Source organism: Perna viridis, chromosome 11 (assembly GCF_037379345.1).
Source record: "Perna viridis isolate PV_CMFRI_1.1 ecotype Kerala chromosome 11, ASM3737934v1, whole genome shotgun sequence".
NCBI classification, from domain to species: Eukaryota; Metazoa; Mollusca; class Bivalvia; order Mytilida; family Mytilidae; genus Perna; species Perna viridis.
Genome location: NC_142455.1, coordinates 22,511,395 through 22,527,273, shown reverse-complemented (window position 1 = coordinate 22,527,273; position 15,879 = coordinate 22,511,395). Strand labels below are relative to the sequence as shown.

The window sequence follows — 15,879 nt, the reverse complement described above, 5'->3', positions numbered from 1 at the left end:
TTCTTATTTACATACGGTTGACATTGTACTGATCCACGGTCGAGGGCTTGATACCGAACAAACAGTTACTGTAACGTAATTGGTTCCCATATGATATACTTTTTAGAATTAAAACTTTTATAAAAACCGTGATATTGATAGTTAAACTGAATTTGTGTAGCATGCCTTCGATTTAAATTGAGTGCCCCATTATTCAAACAGAAAGTTTTAAACAGAAATTAGGCTGTCAGTTACAAATTGTTTGAACTGTACGTAATAACTCGCATTTCTTCTATTTAATGAATGTATATGATATTTGGTGAACATAGGGATTACATTTTATAATAATTTTAAAGTTTTGATGCGGTGCTTTACCATAAATTAACCTGTCATTTTCGCAGCACTTGAACTGCACGTAACAGTCCGCACTGGAATTGTTAAAAATATTGAAAGAGGACATAGTTTTTCTATACTGTCGACCTTTATATTTGTTTCAGAAAAGGGTAAGTTTCAATAATCATGTCTTGAAACAACTGTGAATTGTATGGTATACATGTGCATTTACATCTGTTTGAGTTCACCATTGCTCCCTCAAACGTTTGACGGAGTCGGGAGACTGATGCATTTACACTAGTAATTAGAGTGAATAAAATAATGCACGAAAACTATTCTTAATTATTGTCGGATCCAAAATTTATCGAAAAAGAGGTTAGCTGAATTGATTTCTAATGATTTTCTTTATAATCTACCAACATTTTAGCATAGTATATCGGGGGAGGAGGTGGATTTAGTATGTTAAGCGGTAAATTTCTTAAGGCATTTTAAGACTTGACTGTCTTTTAATTTTGTTTTCATCGCCAAACTTCAGGAGTGACGACGTTGAGCCGCGGTAGGTACAATGTGTTAATACCTTTAACCCTATGAAATTGCTTATATTTTGTCTGCTTGTTGATAACTGCTTATACTCTCTTTAAAGCATTGACGCTCGACCTAACCTTCGCATGTTGATGATCCGATAAGTGTAACGAGTGTTATTCCAGTGTGATTCAATTCCATGCTTTTTCGTGGTGATACATGTATAATTATTTTTAGTTCTAGATGTTAATGTTGTGTGTTTGTGTGTTTTGTTTTGCTGACATGCGATATTTTTTTAGTTACTTTCTCAAAAGAAATTGTTATGTAGCATTTGAACCATTTTGTGCATAGCTTATTGAGGGATATGATTAAGGATGTGCGCTGCTCTATTTATAAATAATAAGGATTTAAAAGGGTGGCAATTATTTTAGGATCTTTCACGCTAGAACAGTATAAGAAGAAAAAATAGATAGATCAGTGTGCTAATTTTTTAAATATAAGAACTTGAAATTTTGGCGGGAAAAGGATTTCTCTTGATTTCCCATAGGTTTTATCTATTTTAAACACTGAAGAAATAACGAGGATTTCATAAAAACAACGTCAAAAAAAATTAAGATGTGTTTAATGAAAGAATGAAAAGAAAAGAGGAGGTCACTGTGCAAGAAATATGAATGGTATGAATTGGATTAAAAACAGAGGAGTACGAAATTCTGACAAAAAATTGCTGAACATGACCAGCGACCATCCTTAAAAGCCATACAATGAAGGATACAAATATATAACTTGCAATAACGCACCTTACAAACTCCCCCCAATTGCATTGTAATGCATTATGAGCTGATAAGGTCACTTCCGATGTGCAACGGATTTTGTTCCTTCAATAAAACAAATGTCCACGATACACTGAATACATATGCAAAAAGGGGCTTAATGGTACATTTTTTGTACAACTTCTTATTTTTTATGCGACTACTGCATGAGGATCATTTTTCTTTGTGTAATTTCACGGCGATCAATTTTCTCTCATTGCCTTATCGCGCCTATTGGATTCTGTACATGTTTTTTTGCAAAAAACATTCACTCCCTTTATGAAATAAAATGGTAGACTATTTTATGCTGCTCAGAACGTACATGTTATAGGTACATCGTATTTGTTTTTGTTTGATTGTTATTGTGTTTGTAGTGACATGAACACGTACATGTATTTGTTTATTTGTATTTTGGGGCAAAGATATTGTATAATTTTACAAAAAATCGTAAGTGTAAAATTAATCGTAAGTTATGACGTTACAATGCTATTTTCTGTTATGACGTTATTACTTACGATCAACTTCACACTTACGACTTTTTGTGAAATTGATGCCTGTACATTTTACACAGTTTTCTGTTTACTAGTTTAAATACAATTTGTAAATTTTGTGGTATTACATATTTGTACAGACGATTACGAATCTTTCCGCGTTGGCTATTGATTTTAGATTCTCAAAACTATTCAATAATATTTTGCTACCATTTGTTTAATGTAAAGTCAACAACTCTCTTTAAATAACGTTAAAATTACTATATTCATATCCAATATTCAATAAAGATATTGACGGATGTTATATCTTTAGAAAATGTTTAAGTTTCACAAATAAACAATTAAAAAATAAGAACACGCCCAGTGAATGTGTTTTAAAGTACACGTCTCCAGGTCATTACTCTTAAAATACATGTTCTTTCATTTGTCTAAAATTGAATAAACAATTAAGATGTTTTGAAGTCCAATCATAACATGATAATTTCTTTACAAGTCATACTGAAAAGCATATTTTTCAGGGTGGATGCAGATATTTTCAAAAAGGGAAAGGGAGGGAATTACGCGGATTTTTTTTATACCACTGATGTGTCACTACTGAATCTATTAGTTTACTCCTCTTAAGCAGGGATCGGGCGGCAGTTCTGTAATCGTCAATCCGCCCTTGTATGGCCGTTACGTGATTTCTACAGACCAAAATCTGTGTAAATTAGGATAATTCTGGCTACATATTTGTAGATCATTAAGATTATGAACCAACCAAGCTCCATTGAATTACAAGTTAAAACCTTTTTTCCCTTTTCTGAAATAAGACAATTTTTAAGAAATTTCGAAATTTCCATATTTTCAAATTTATATTTCAGTGTTAAGTCAATTATGAAGGGAATTGTGATAAGATGTTTCTTAATGTAAGATTTTTAAAACATTGGTATTCTACATTAACGTATGTGCAGTCTCTGGAGATAATGGTTCGTTTCCAAGCTATAAATAAACAGCAAGAAAGAAATATATAGTATTGGAAACTCTTTGTTTTGATCAATTGTCGTTATTGCGGTATTTTTTTTTCTTCAGCAACTGGAGTTTCCTTGTAAATGTTTGGTGTATCAGCTCACTTTGACTCCGGTTCTTTCTTTTGTTTTGTAATTTTTCAGCCATAAAAGATGTTTGAAGGAATTGTACATTAAACGTTATTCACTATTCGCTATTCATTGTTTTGGGAAGCAGTATGTTGTTTGTATTGACGTGAACATTTTCTGAAAACACACTGAACTTCAGAATAATTCACACTATGCGGAAAGTTATGAAAGAGTGTAAATTTTCAAAAAAATAATTTTAAAATGTATGCAACACTAGTTAATTCTATAATGCTATATAGTTAAATTATAATTCCTTTCAAATCAGGGTCTTGATCAGGAATATCTAACTTATGCACCTGACAAGAGAAACGTCACACTTTTGCTTTGATATTGGCTTTAAACCTTCAGATATTTGATTTTTCAGGTAAAATATTTTAGTCAATATTGATATTTCAGTTGCACATTGTCAGAGCGTCAGTTTACATGGTATTTTAATTGAATTACTACAACTATTCCTGAACAATCTGCCGGTTGAATGGTCCAGAGAAATTAAATATTACCCAAAATAGCAGCATAATTCTTTAATTAAACCATGTTTCATACATCAAATGATATAAATCAACAGACATTAGTCTACCTCACTTAGTGGCATCTAATGCCATTAAGATTTATTCGTTTTTTAAGCTACACGTTTTTGATGTTACAGTATACGCTGAATCTTTTGAAACAAACAACGCTACTTAATTTATGGTTAAGATTTTGTTTTTAAACATTACATGTACCAAAGATGTTTCTAGAATTTTTTTGTTACAGACATGACGTTTGGAATGTCAAGTATTTAAATGCATTTTCCTTGATCTAAAATTCCATATTTGACATTTAAATTGAAGTTTGCAATTAAGACGTTGACATTTTCTTGTAGTGATTTGACTTTTTACATTTTTTATCGGTCTAAAGTGATTGTTTAATGTTCAAAGCATGCTCCTGTCAATTTTTCATTTGAAGTAAACGCTGAGCGTTACTAACTTCAAAGACATTTTCAATAATACAAGTTTGTCATACAAACACGTGTTTATTTGACTTTATAAAACCTCGCGCAATATAACAATGTTATATATGTATATGTACAACTTATTTTACTTCCTCCTGTATTTTTAGTTTCTACGTTATATTGAGTGGCACAGTGTCAGTTTACATCGACCCAAGAATGACAGGCGAAGAAGACACAACCGGGGGCATCAAACCCACATCGGCAAAGAAAAAGGTAGTGAAAAAAGAAGAAGAGACAAAAACAGAAGGGGAGGGCAACGACAAAGAAGAGTCAGAAAAGAACGAGGAAAAGGAAGGAACAATGACGGAAAGTGACCCGGAAAAGAAAGCACCAGAGCACCATAAATGTCCTAAGAGAATCAAGGAGCTTGATAGAACCAAGTTTGGGAAAATGATCGTGCAATACGGTAAACTCATGGGTTCATGATAACTTACTCGCATTCTGATATTGGATACATTAACAATGAAAGTTACTTTCACAAATTAGTCAATGACTCTTTGTATCTATATCTGTGAGTTTTATATATAATTGAACACATGTATAATTTCAGGTCCTGGAGACTCCTTTGGGGAAGTTGCTTTAATCAAACGTGATGCCTATAGAAATGCTACCATCATTGCTGATGAAAAATGTGATTTAATGTTGATAGGAGAAGACTTGTATGACAGATCGCTCAAAGTAAGTCTCCTTGTAACTATTGTATGAATTTATATATCCTTTCCCTTGTTGCACTTTTGTGTTTAGTGATCTGTAGCCGCTGGACATAGAATGTAAAAATGTTCATAAAATAATATGTAGATGGGGTTATCCATTATATGTGAGGTTGCTTTTCAGTTTGTCCCTAAAAAGTAGTCTAAGAATGTTTTATTTACATTTACGTCACAATTTGGGGTGTAAATTCAAACAAGAAAATAAAATTTCTAGGCTCTAAAAATGTAAAAGCAAGTTAGACATGTTACATTTATCGCTTCAGCAAGAATGATATACACGTAGTTCGTCACATGTTCTTCATCTATATATACCTTTTAGCTAAATCTTATTTTGTCATAATTTCTTAATCGTTTACTCATAAGCGTTCCATTCTCAAATTTTCATCACTTTGTTAGTCTTTTAAACAGACGCTCTAGATACATTTGTATTATGATTGTTTGTATGTGATCAACGTTGAATCAACATAGATTTGCCTGCTGGGTTTTGATTGTCTCAAAAAGTTTGCATTTTCCTCGGCTTTTGAACAATGTTTTTCGAAAATGTTTCCGTATGATTTCAGTCGTACCAAGAACAAGAGTTTGAATCCGTCGGCCGTTTCATTGACAGTCACCCGTATTTCTGTGACATGCCTGTAAAGTTGAAAAAGCTCCTGGAGATGAGTTTAAGAAAAGAGAGTTTTATATTTGACTCTGTGTTGATCAGACAAGGAGATCCAGTAATTGGTATGATGTTCATAACGAAGTAAGTACCACAGGTGAAATAGTTCCATTTTCAACGTAGAATAAGTGTTCCGTAAATAACCGGGCGTATAACTGATGTTTCCTTAAAATGTTGTCATTTATTTTAGTCAAATTTATTTTCAGCGTGCGTGTTTATTACGGGGAAAGATATCAAAAACATTCATTCCGTTAAGAGCAGTTAATATGAAGTTCCATTTTAATATTAATTCCATTTGGTCAATCCGTAGATATGGAACTTCTGTTCCGCGACCTACATGTACATGTACATGTAACTCACGGACTACACAAATACACGTACGTACATCTACTTGGCATTCATTCGTTTATTTGTAATATATATCTGGGCCAAAAAGCATAATTATATAGTAACTTAAGAACATTTTCATTTGGAACTTGGATAGAATATTTCAAAACGCGCAGAAAACAAATGACTGCCAGAAACGCTTTTATAATAGTATGACATTAGGTAATAACATACATTCTGTTTGCCTTGATACAATATCGAAGAAAAAAGTCATTCACAGTAACTATGCTTATAGACATATTTTCTTTAATTTCAAACCGATTTTATACAAATGCGCTATAGTCATTTTACTGTTCCTATACTTCTTTTGTTAATGTATACCATGGTGCCGTTAATCATAGTTATACTTATTTTAAGCTGATATTTCATTGTTGTCATTTTGTTTAATTGACATTCCTCTTCCTAATCCTGTGATGGAGGTCAGTTGTCTATTTCTCGGTTAGGTTAAAGGTACAATAAATTGAATTGATTTGAAAATGAACTGTATGTACATGTATGTGTACGCTGTGCACGGTATTGTTTGTTTTTCGTTTCGGTTAATCATTCTTCGTGCGTCTTTATACAATGTACAGGTATTTTGGTGTGACTACTGTCATGGTTCTATATAAATAATATCTGTACGAAACGTTTCATTTTGAAATCTTTAATCTCGCATAACGCCGTGTATACTGTCATGTTTTTTGGTGTCTTTTTTGTCTTTTAATGCAGTTTCCGAGCCCGATATCTTTAACTGCGTCACCAACGGTAAATGTAGTACTAGTGTAGCCACTCGACTCTGTCCGTCCGTCAATCTTAGGGGTACCGTCTTTGTGTTGTGTCCGTCCGTCAATCTTAGGGGTACCGTCTTTGTGTTGTGTCCGTCCGTCACTCTTAGGGGTACCGTCTTTGTGTTGTCTGTAACGCAAAACGTGTTGAACCAATATTATTCAAACTAGCATTGGACAGTGGTTATATACATATTGAAGATGTGCACCTTTTATGTAGAAGTTAAATAGATTTTGTCCAACATTTTTAGCATGCCGAAATGAGTCACTAAATTTAGGCGTTCTTCGTCACCCGTGATAATATTTTGGTTATTCACTCTTTCCAATAAATTATCCTATTAGTCATTGGGAATGTGTTACCTACACCGTAATGTTTTACATCTGATCTGACAAATATATGATATTGATGCAGGTCCAGGCATGCATTTGTCTTGTTTACTTATACATGTATAAGAAAAAATCTCTTGAGAAATAAAACCATTACGACAGACTGTCAAATCCTCCCAAAATACCGTAATGTTTCTAGAAAACACAAAAAGGCACGCACATTGCTCATCTGGTGCGTCTGGTCCATGATCCGAGAAGTCTTGCTTTTTCAACCCCTTTTAGGTTTCTGAATGATAGATATGTAACTTTTTGCTTCACAATGCTATGTTTATTGTATTGATTTCGTTTTCTTTGCTTCATCTGCATTTTTTTTTCTCAACACTATACTTTTGGTTATCACGAACTATAATAGATGTCTTATTTTAATAATCTTAAAAAAACACTACCTGTTCGTTACGGGTGTATTTATAATGCTGGTACTTATGTCTCATTTTAATCGTGTGCAGCCCCTTTTCCAATTAACAGCCAAATATCGAATACAATTTGACGCTTTTGTTTATTCATGCACCTTACAGCACTGCCTGTAAATGGCACTTTCACTTTGGTACATATAATATCTAACTTGTGGTTACATGTATACATGTAAATGTGCAGCAAAGCAGCACTTTTTAAAATGTTTGTGATAAAGGCATTTATTGTTCATCATGTTTTTCAGTGGTCAAGCAAACATCACAGTAGAACCTCATAAACATCCAAAGCAATATCCACAGTTATGGCCCTTTGAAGCAGGGATTGATATATATTCAATAGAATTTGAATTTCTAAGGTATTTACTATAAGCTACAAGTACATCATTATACAGATTTAAGTATCAGTCTTTGTAAAAATCAGACAGGAAGTGATTCATGCTTGTCAAAAACCCACCAACTTCACTTTTATTTCCTATTCAGAATCCGATACAGATCACATATTAACAAGTCTTAGTTTTTCATTTGGGTGTAGTTGTGCATTTGAGATACAATTTATATAGATTGAATATAAATTAGCACTTTGCAAAAGTTATCGTTCTTGATTTGGTAGATTATAGCTGGAGATAAAAGTATGATTTCCAGACCTACACACAAAAAGGATTGCTGTTTTGTCAAAATATAGCATAAATTATATAGACTCAAAAATCATAGTTAGTTTGGTGGGTTTCTCTACATCATGGATCACCTTACCACTGGTATAGTGTCTGAATTTTTATCGACTGGTACTAAAAAATAACCACCGAACAATCATTTCAGGTAATTAAGGGAAATTTATCTAAACTGACCAAAAAATGTCAACCTACAAATCTACAATTATAATTAACGTAAAATCATTAATAATTCCAGTATTAATGAATTTTGTATAAATGTGAACCAAATATCTGCATAGTACCGATCAATTTAAATAATCGTTTCTGCATCAGTTTCACTTTTCTATCAGGTTTCAAGTGAAATATTTTTAAAATATTCATGTTATCACGTTACTCCATCATGTTTTTTTTAAAATATAAAAATGCTTGAAAACAGTTTGATTTGAAATATGGGATTACTTTTGTATTCCAATACTTGGCAACTAATATTTTGATTTAAACTAAAAGTAAACTATAACTTTAGATACAACAAAAATATAACAAGTTGTATTTATTATTGATGCAGTCAAACATTTGACATGGTATAACGTATTATATTTAATATCATTGGTGCAGTTACACGGTATAACATGTACTAGTAATATATCAGATAAAAATAATCGCGGTTTCATTGTGATCGGGTGGTAACCAGGGGCGTAGCTGCCTATACGCAAATACGCAGTTGCGTACTTTCGGAAAAAGTAACAAAAATAAAAACACACATTTTAAAGATGAAATAAAGGTTTTATGCAATGACTCACTGGGGGCCTTGAGCGACCCCCCAGACCCCTCGCCGTAATTTTGCGTACAAATAAAACAGGCCTAGCTACGCCCCTGGTAACGATTATTCATAACATCCTTTTGTTTCATGCATCTTATCTTAGGAATAACAAACAGAAACAAAAGTAAGTCGAGCAAAAGCTATAAATTACATGTAGTTTAAGAATTACTATATATGTATCACGGGAGTTATAGTTACACAATTAATGCATTTTTTTCGGTTTTCGTATTTTGTTTTTAAATTAGTACATGTATGTAGTTATTCAATGATGTAGTAGATTTAGCTTGTGGTTATTTTTTGTTCTCCTGTAACCGTGCATTGTAGCATTATTTTATGATGTTGAGTAATGAGAACAATGTACATACTAATAATTTTACACAGGAACGAATCCAGGATTTTAAGTAACATATGGGACAGAGTTATCGATCGAACACGGAATCCAATCAATTGGAAGGAGAGTCCTTTTTTTTCATTTTTCTGCAAGAATAAGAAAATGTGTCCATTTATAATGCTGCTCTATACAACTGGATACATCCCTGTTAAACTAGTGTGCATTTTATAACTATACGAACCATGTATGACGCATTTTTAGAGTATTTAGTCTGCTTTTGTATTCCCAAACCCCAATGTACTGTATTGAACACACCAAAACATAGCGGTCATGTATTTCAAATCAGAAAAAGTAAAATTAAACAAAACAAAACCAACTTGTGTATTTTGAGATTTAAAAAAAAATCAACAAGTTAGGTAGACAAGTTGAGCGTAAATTTATTGATAAAATCAATTTCTCCAGAAGTACATAAAATGTAATATGATCAAATATTGATCAAAAGGACCATAAAACACAAGCAATAAAAACTGATACATGTACAAACGAGTAGGCCGTCAACATTTGTTGAGCTGCGGTGTGTATGTACAACAAACATTTTGATGCAATTAGCTTTAAATAATTAAATCACTTTCTTTCATGTTATTAAATCACAGAGAACCTAGGCGGCAAGCTATACTTAGAAAATACGAAGATCCGTCAGTGTGGGAGACGAAGTCCGAGGATGTCGTCATACGTCGCACGGAAGGGTACGCTGCTGTTGAACGTCGTATGAAGGAACGCCATATCGATCTATGCAGTGTTGCCACAGGTGAAGTCATTGGCGACACTGAAATATTGATGAATCTCAGTACATATCTACATACTATCAAGTGTACGGCAAATACAGACGTTTTCATTCTGGATACAAAGAATTTCGAACGAATTGTAGGAAAGAAGAACACATCTACTTTGGACTTAATTAGAGGATATGTGAAATCTAAGCTAAAAACTAGAATGGAGATGAAAAACGGACCATTAATTCCACTGCTGCCTTATCTACATTACAAACTCACTGAACAAACACTTCCGGTAGAAAAGCCGCTTCCGCCCTTGAAAACGTCTAAACATTTACCCGACAAAGACTACCAAACAAAACACTTACTTCACCTTTTTAAAGAAGGTAAAGCTAACTTAGTTGAGCCAATTGTGCCCGGAGCTCAGTATTACAAGGAACTGATGTTACAAAAGGCTAAGGCTCGAGAAAGTATTAGGAGAACTGAAGAACCAACTTCAACAGCGAGTTTAAGGGCAATGAAACGTGGTGGAAGAAAACAACCAAGAAGTTTAATGGCGATTAGGGAATCACTTCGTGAAATGATGGAAGCAGAAGTAATAAATATTGACACTAAAACGTCAAAAAACAAATTGAAAAGATCGAAAAAGAAATCTCGTTCGAAAGCTTCTTTAATTAGTGAAGGGCCAATGCATGAAAACATAATTACAGATTCTTCTTCAAATGTGGGTGGAAGTAGTGCTAGAAGCATAAAATCTAAATCTGATAAAAGTGCCCCGACCAAACCTATAAATAATCGCGCGGATGACAATAATAACAACATCAACAATCAACCAAAACCGGAGGAAAAAACGGTTACACAGATTGTCGCTCCCAAGAAGGACGAAATCGACGCTAATCAAAGTAATAATGGCGTAACTGTAGAAGATTCAAAACGTAAATTCAAGCCTGTGTTGATAACGGAAATGAATTCTAGTAAGAATGTGTTGGATCTTCCAGCAATTCACGAGGAGAAAACACAGGAAGAACTACAGCTTCGAAGCCCTTTACTTGTGGCATCACCTCATTCACAACGAAATGAAATGAACGCGAAACCAAAACTAAAAATACCTCAAAATAGTAACGAAGGAGAAAAGAAAGAGGAATTCGAAGTACAATCTGACAGACTAGAACATATTGAAACCGTCATGGGACTTGAGAAGCAAGCAGAGGAAGAACAGCGACTTATTCTTCCGCTATTGAGACCTCAAAAAGATAAGAGAAAAGTAAAAAAAAAGCAAATGCCGGTCGAGAGTGCGGAACAGAATAGTGTACCTTGGGACACAACAATGAAATTTGTGAATGAACGTATACAATCTAGACTTGCTACTACATCTCTTGACGATATACCTGTATCATTTGACTACGAATCGAGTGAACCGACTTTACGACTGTTAGAAAGCAGACTTCAGGCCTTCCATTTGAAGTATGGAGAGAAGACGAGAAAAACAATGAAACTGCCTAAATTAGCAAGATTTGACCCACCGGTAAGTTTTACATTTATTTCGAACATTTATTCTATTCGAAACAATTCGAAAACAAAACCGTGCTGATGTTCAGATCAGGCCCAGTCAGTACTTTCGGGAGGAACATGCTACACTTTCCCGTGAATAGCTTTAAGGCCTTAAACAAAATTAACTGTATTTCTGCTAACCGACCCTAATACTTTGTGCCTACTCTAAAATATTTTCCTTTTTTACAAGAACTTAGTTAATGTGTCTCCAAAACAAACCAGTAAAAAAAAACTTTAAAAGACTGATATTATTGTATGATTGATTGATTGATTGATTGTTGGGGTTTAACGCCTAGGCACGAATATTTCAGCTATATTCAGGCGATGAACATGATATAGATGATAAAATGAACATGAAATGATGAAATGAAAAAGGGTGGGAAACAAGGATAATGGGGTCGACAAATTTTGATTGCCACTGGAAATAGGGAGAGATGGGTAGGGTCGGGCAATTTAGCCTCCTGTGGCGGAGCCCTATGGTTCCCACTCCTGGAGAATACCACATAAGGGTTCTTTAGCGTGCGAGGAACGTGGCATCTTTCTCAACACGGTGCACCACTATGGTTTGCGGTCAGGTTTTCCGTATTATAGCCTGACAACCCCAGCATGGTACACGCCAGGGGTATCCCATTCCACCACGTGGGGCACACAACCCAGTTGCTCTGTGGGCAAAGCGTCCTAGCCCCCGGCCAGGGTTTTGATCACTATTTAGTCGCCTTTTACGACAAGCTTAGCGCTGCTGCGGGTCTATTCCGTTGACACCCGGACCTGCACGGGGCTATTATTGCATGATAGCGGAAATACTGGGATTTTTCTTTGGCTACAGTTTCAACAATTCATGGGGAAGGATTGCAGAAGTACCAACTGAGCCTGCTAAAAATAGTACTTATGAGTCTGTATAAATTGTAGAATTTCTTCCAGTAGATATTCAAATTAAATGAAAAGAATCTTTTTCATAAACAAATCTAGGTGGATCCAATTTGATAAACTCATAGTCATGCTATCTCCCACTATGAAATATTTAATGTATCTAATGAGTTTATTAATGTTATTACAATGATTATAATTATTAGTTATTACGTAATATATTTCATCCCCCCACCTGCAAAGTTGTGGTATATAGGTATAGGGGTGTCCGTCCGTCCTTCCGTTAGACTGAGGGATCCAATCTCAAATTCGTTACCCTCCTAAACCACTGAATGGAATTGAATGAAACTTTCACAGAATCTTTATTACACGAACATATGCCCATTGTGAACCTCCGTTTTTAGATTTGTTCCGAATCAATTTTAGGGTTTCACATAGCATACATGGACTTTGTCATTTATGATTATGGGGATATGAGCTGACCGTTACTACTGAAAAGAATTAAATGAAACTTTCTAAGAATCCTATTGTAAACCTCCTATTTTAGATCGTGATCAAAATCAATATGGACGTTAAAAGGTGCATGTTGTGAAAGGGGATATGAGGTGTATTGGCAATTCGTTGGTAAATTTAATATTTACGTTTCGTAAATTAAAATCAGTAATTTTGTTAGTTTAACCGGATGTACCCAATCAAAATGCTGAAAACAAAATGTGAAGTTCATTTAAACTGCTTTTACAAAGGATAGACAGGAATGCTGGATTTTTTCATCAGAAAGGTCATTTGTTTTTCTTCAATTTAGTCACCTTCTCCCGTGTAAAGGTTAAAGAAACTGTATAAAATGTTTTAAGTGGTAAACATTTCACTAATAGTCTGCCGATTTCAAAGAATGTCGGAACGAGCGGTTTGTAATATGGCACTCGGAAGTGAGAGGTTGGCCATGGGAATGGAGGAACGGAATTCCAACCGCTTACATTGTAGGAGTATATATGTATCTGTTATAGGCTATGTCTAACTCATACTATGTATATATTTTGTCTTTCATTTAAGAGAGAAGAGCCTGAATTGCCTCTTCCTGGTGGGAAAGTGTGGGTAAAGAAAAGAGCTTGTCAATTTGCTACGAATAAAGTACGGGTCAAAGATCATGCGCACACAAGACATCATGTAGTACACGAAATTCCGGAGTTCGACCAAGTGAAACGAACAAAACAAATGCTATCGATATTGACCGAGGACGTCGTACCGAAAAATGAAATGTTTGCGTAATTTCACTTGTGATACAAATATGTTAAAACACAAACACGAATCGAGTAATACCGTCAAAAGCATTTATAAACTTGATTTATAATATTATGACACATGCTCAATACCTCAAGTACTTTCGTATAATTTTATATTCGATCACAACAGCATTAATGTAGCAATGAATTCACAGACAATTAACTAAAGTCTACAAACATTCTACCCACACCCTAAGTCAATTCATACTTGCATGCTTTGTTGTGTTTGCTAACAGTTTCGGATTGTCTTAATCAAAGTCTGCAGGTTTATAAGAAAAACAACAGTATCCCTCATATAACAGGCCTCCTCATATTAGAATAAAGAGATTGTATCTTTAACATCCAAAACTCGCTTAAACCAATAGAATTGTCGTTTTATTAAATGAACTTTACAAAGACGCAAACTGATATTCTACCTTATGTTTTTTATCATATTTTTATTCTAATAAATTATTTTATATTTTATTGAAGTCAGTTTTTCGCCTAGAAGCTTATCTATATTTATATCGTTACAATCAAATGAAGTATATCCTGTGTGTACGACGTACTTATAAGCATTGGGATAAATACTAAACCTTACGAAGTTGTATTATCTTTAAAAATGTCCTCATATTCCAGTACAATCATTAAAATGCATCTTGATTTACTACTTTCGCGCTGTATCCGACATTGTGTATATTTCTGCTCTGCTATACAGAATGTGAAACATTTGGCAAGGTAAATTTATGAACATTTACTTGTTACAAATCTGTTAGAGTGTGCTTATTTGCATCAAGAGGCGATGTTTAGAACTGGCTGTTGTAAACTTTCAACTTGCGAAAATAGCATTAAGTGGTATAAATTCGACAAGAATAACCTGGAAGTACAACCTTTTGATGCATGTTTTATCAATCGGAACTACTCGGCCATTTCCGCTACACTAAAAAATAACCTCGGATGCAGAAAGGAGAATTTCTTCTTGAAAAAATGCCGGAATTGTAGTCATACGCGAATCAAAGTAGTTCTATCCACCAGGTGGCGCTTAAAATGTTAGTTGGATAGCACTAGATATAAAGAACAGCCACTCTTCCAAGAATTTAAGCGCGAAGCCAGGAGCTCACAAAAAGTAATAGTAAAAAACTTCCACCAGTTTAACTATAATTTTAGAATCGGATCGGTCAAAATTCGGACAGATTCATCCGCCAAGTGCCTCCGAGGTTTTTCTTTTGTGTACACAATTGGAACTACTCGGCCATTTCCACTAGACTAAAAATAATCTCGTATGTATAAAATTGAATTTCTTCTTGTAAAAATTCCCGGAATGGTATTCACACGCGACTCAAAGTAGTTCTATTCACCAGGTGGCGTTAAAAAATGATTAGTTATCACTTGGATTGAAGAACAATAACCCCGTCAAGAAATTAGGCGCGAAGCGAAGAGTTAGGGGAAAAATAACAGTAAAAATTTCAACCAGAAAATCTATAATTTTAGAATCGGATCGGTCAAATTTAGGACATATTGTTTCGCCTAGTGCCTCTGAGTGTTATTCTAACTAGAATGCCTGAGGAGTTCCGATTGCTCGTATACACTCAACATGATACCACTATTCGGATTTAATGCTACATTGACACGCGAGTACTGTTGAACTAAATGCTGGAAAAGTTGGCATCCTCCCTGATGCATTACATTTTCAACTCACAAACATGCAGCTCACTTAACTGATAAATATGCAATTCTTTATATATAAATATAAGGGACTGAGTCACAGTGATAAGAACACTGGTCTGAGCACATATTCACGACGTCGATACAAAAAAGGTAAGAAAATAATTATTCTGACGCATTGAGTTCAATGGGATATGCGTTCTGTCGAAAATGACTACGTACCACAAAAATTATTGCTTGAACACTATACACAAGCCGAGAGTGGGTCTTCTCTGAACTCTCCAATATTCCCCATCACCTATTTATCATAGCTGTACAAGTAGCCCGTGCCTTCTAAGTTTTCATTACCCTGGGCCTAATTACAAGGGAAAAATAAACCAAACCACGAC

The 15,879-nt window shown here is 34.4% G+C and overlaps 1 protein-coding gene across 15 annotated transcripts in view; it reads left to right on the top strand.

Annotated features, from left to right (window-relative positions):
* Nucleotides 1-14,309, top strand: part of LOC148603381 (uncharacterized) — a 30,311-nt gene extending 16,002 nt beyond the window's left edge. For 8 of the 15 annotated variants that reach the window (XM_088553826.1, XM_088553828.1, XM_088553829.1 and 5 more), the window contains 6 exons: nucleotides 4,366-4,664; nucleotides 4,809-4,936; nucleotides 5,529-5,710; nucleotides 7,820-7,930; nucleotides 10,029-11,673; nucleotides 13,617-14,309. In XM_088553826.1, the coding sequence (XP_088409952.1) occupies nucleotides 4,366-4,664; nucleotides 4,809-4,936; nucleotides 5,529-5,710; nucleotides 7,820-7,930; nucleotides 10,029-11,673; nucleotides 13,617-13,832 (2,581 nt within the window). In that variant the 3' untranslated portion in view covers nucleotides 13,833-14,309. Of the gene's footprint in view, nucleotides 1-263; nucleotides 483-847; nucleotides 869-4,365; nucleotides 4,665-4,808; nucleotides 4,937-5,528; nucleotides 5,711-7,819; nucleotides 7,931-10,028; nucleotides 11,674-13,616 lie in introns of those variants that run through there. The other 7 variants (XM_088553823.1, XM_088553825.1, XM_088553827.1 and 4 more) reach the window with 2 other exon arrangements.
* Nucleotides 14,310-15,879: the final 1,570 nt, after the last annotated feature.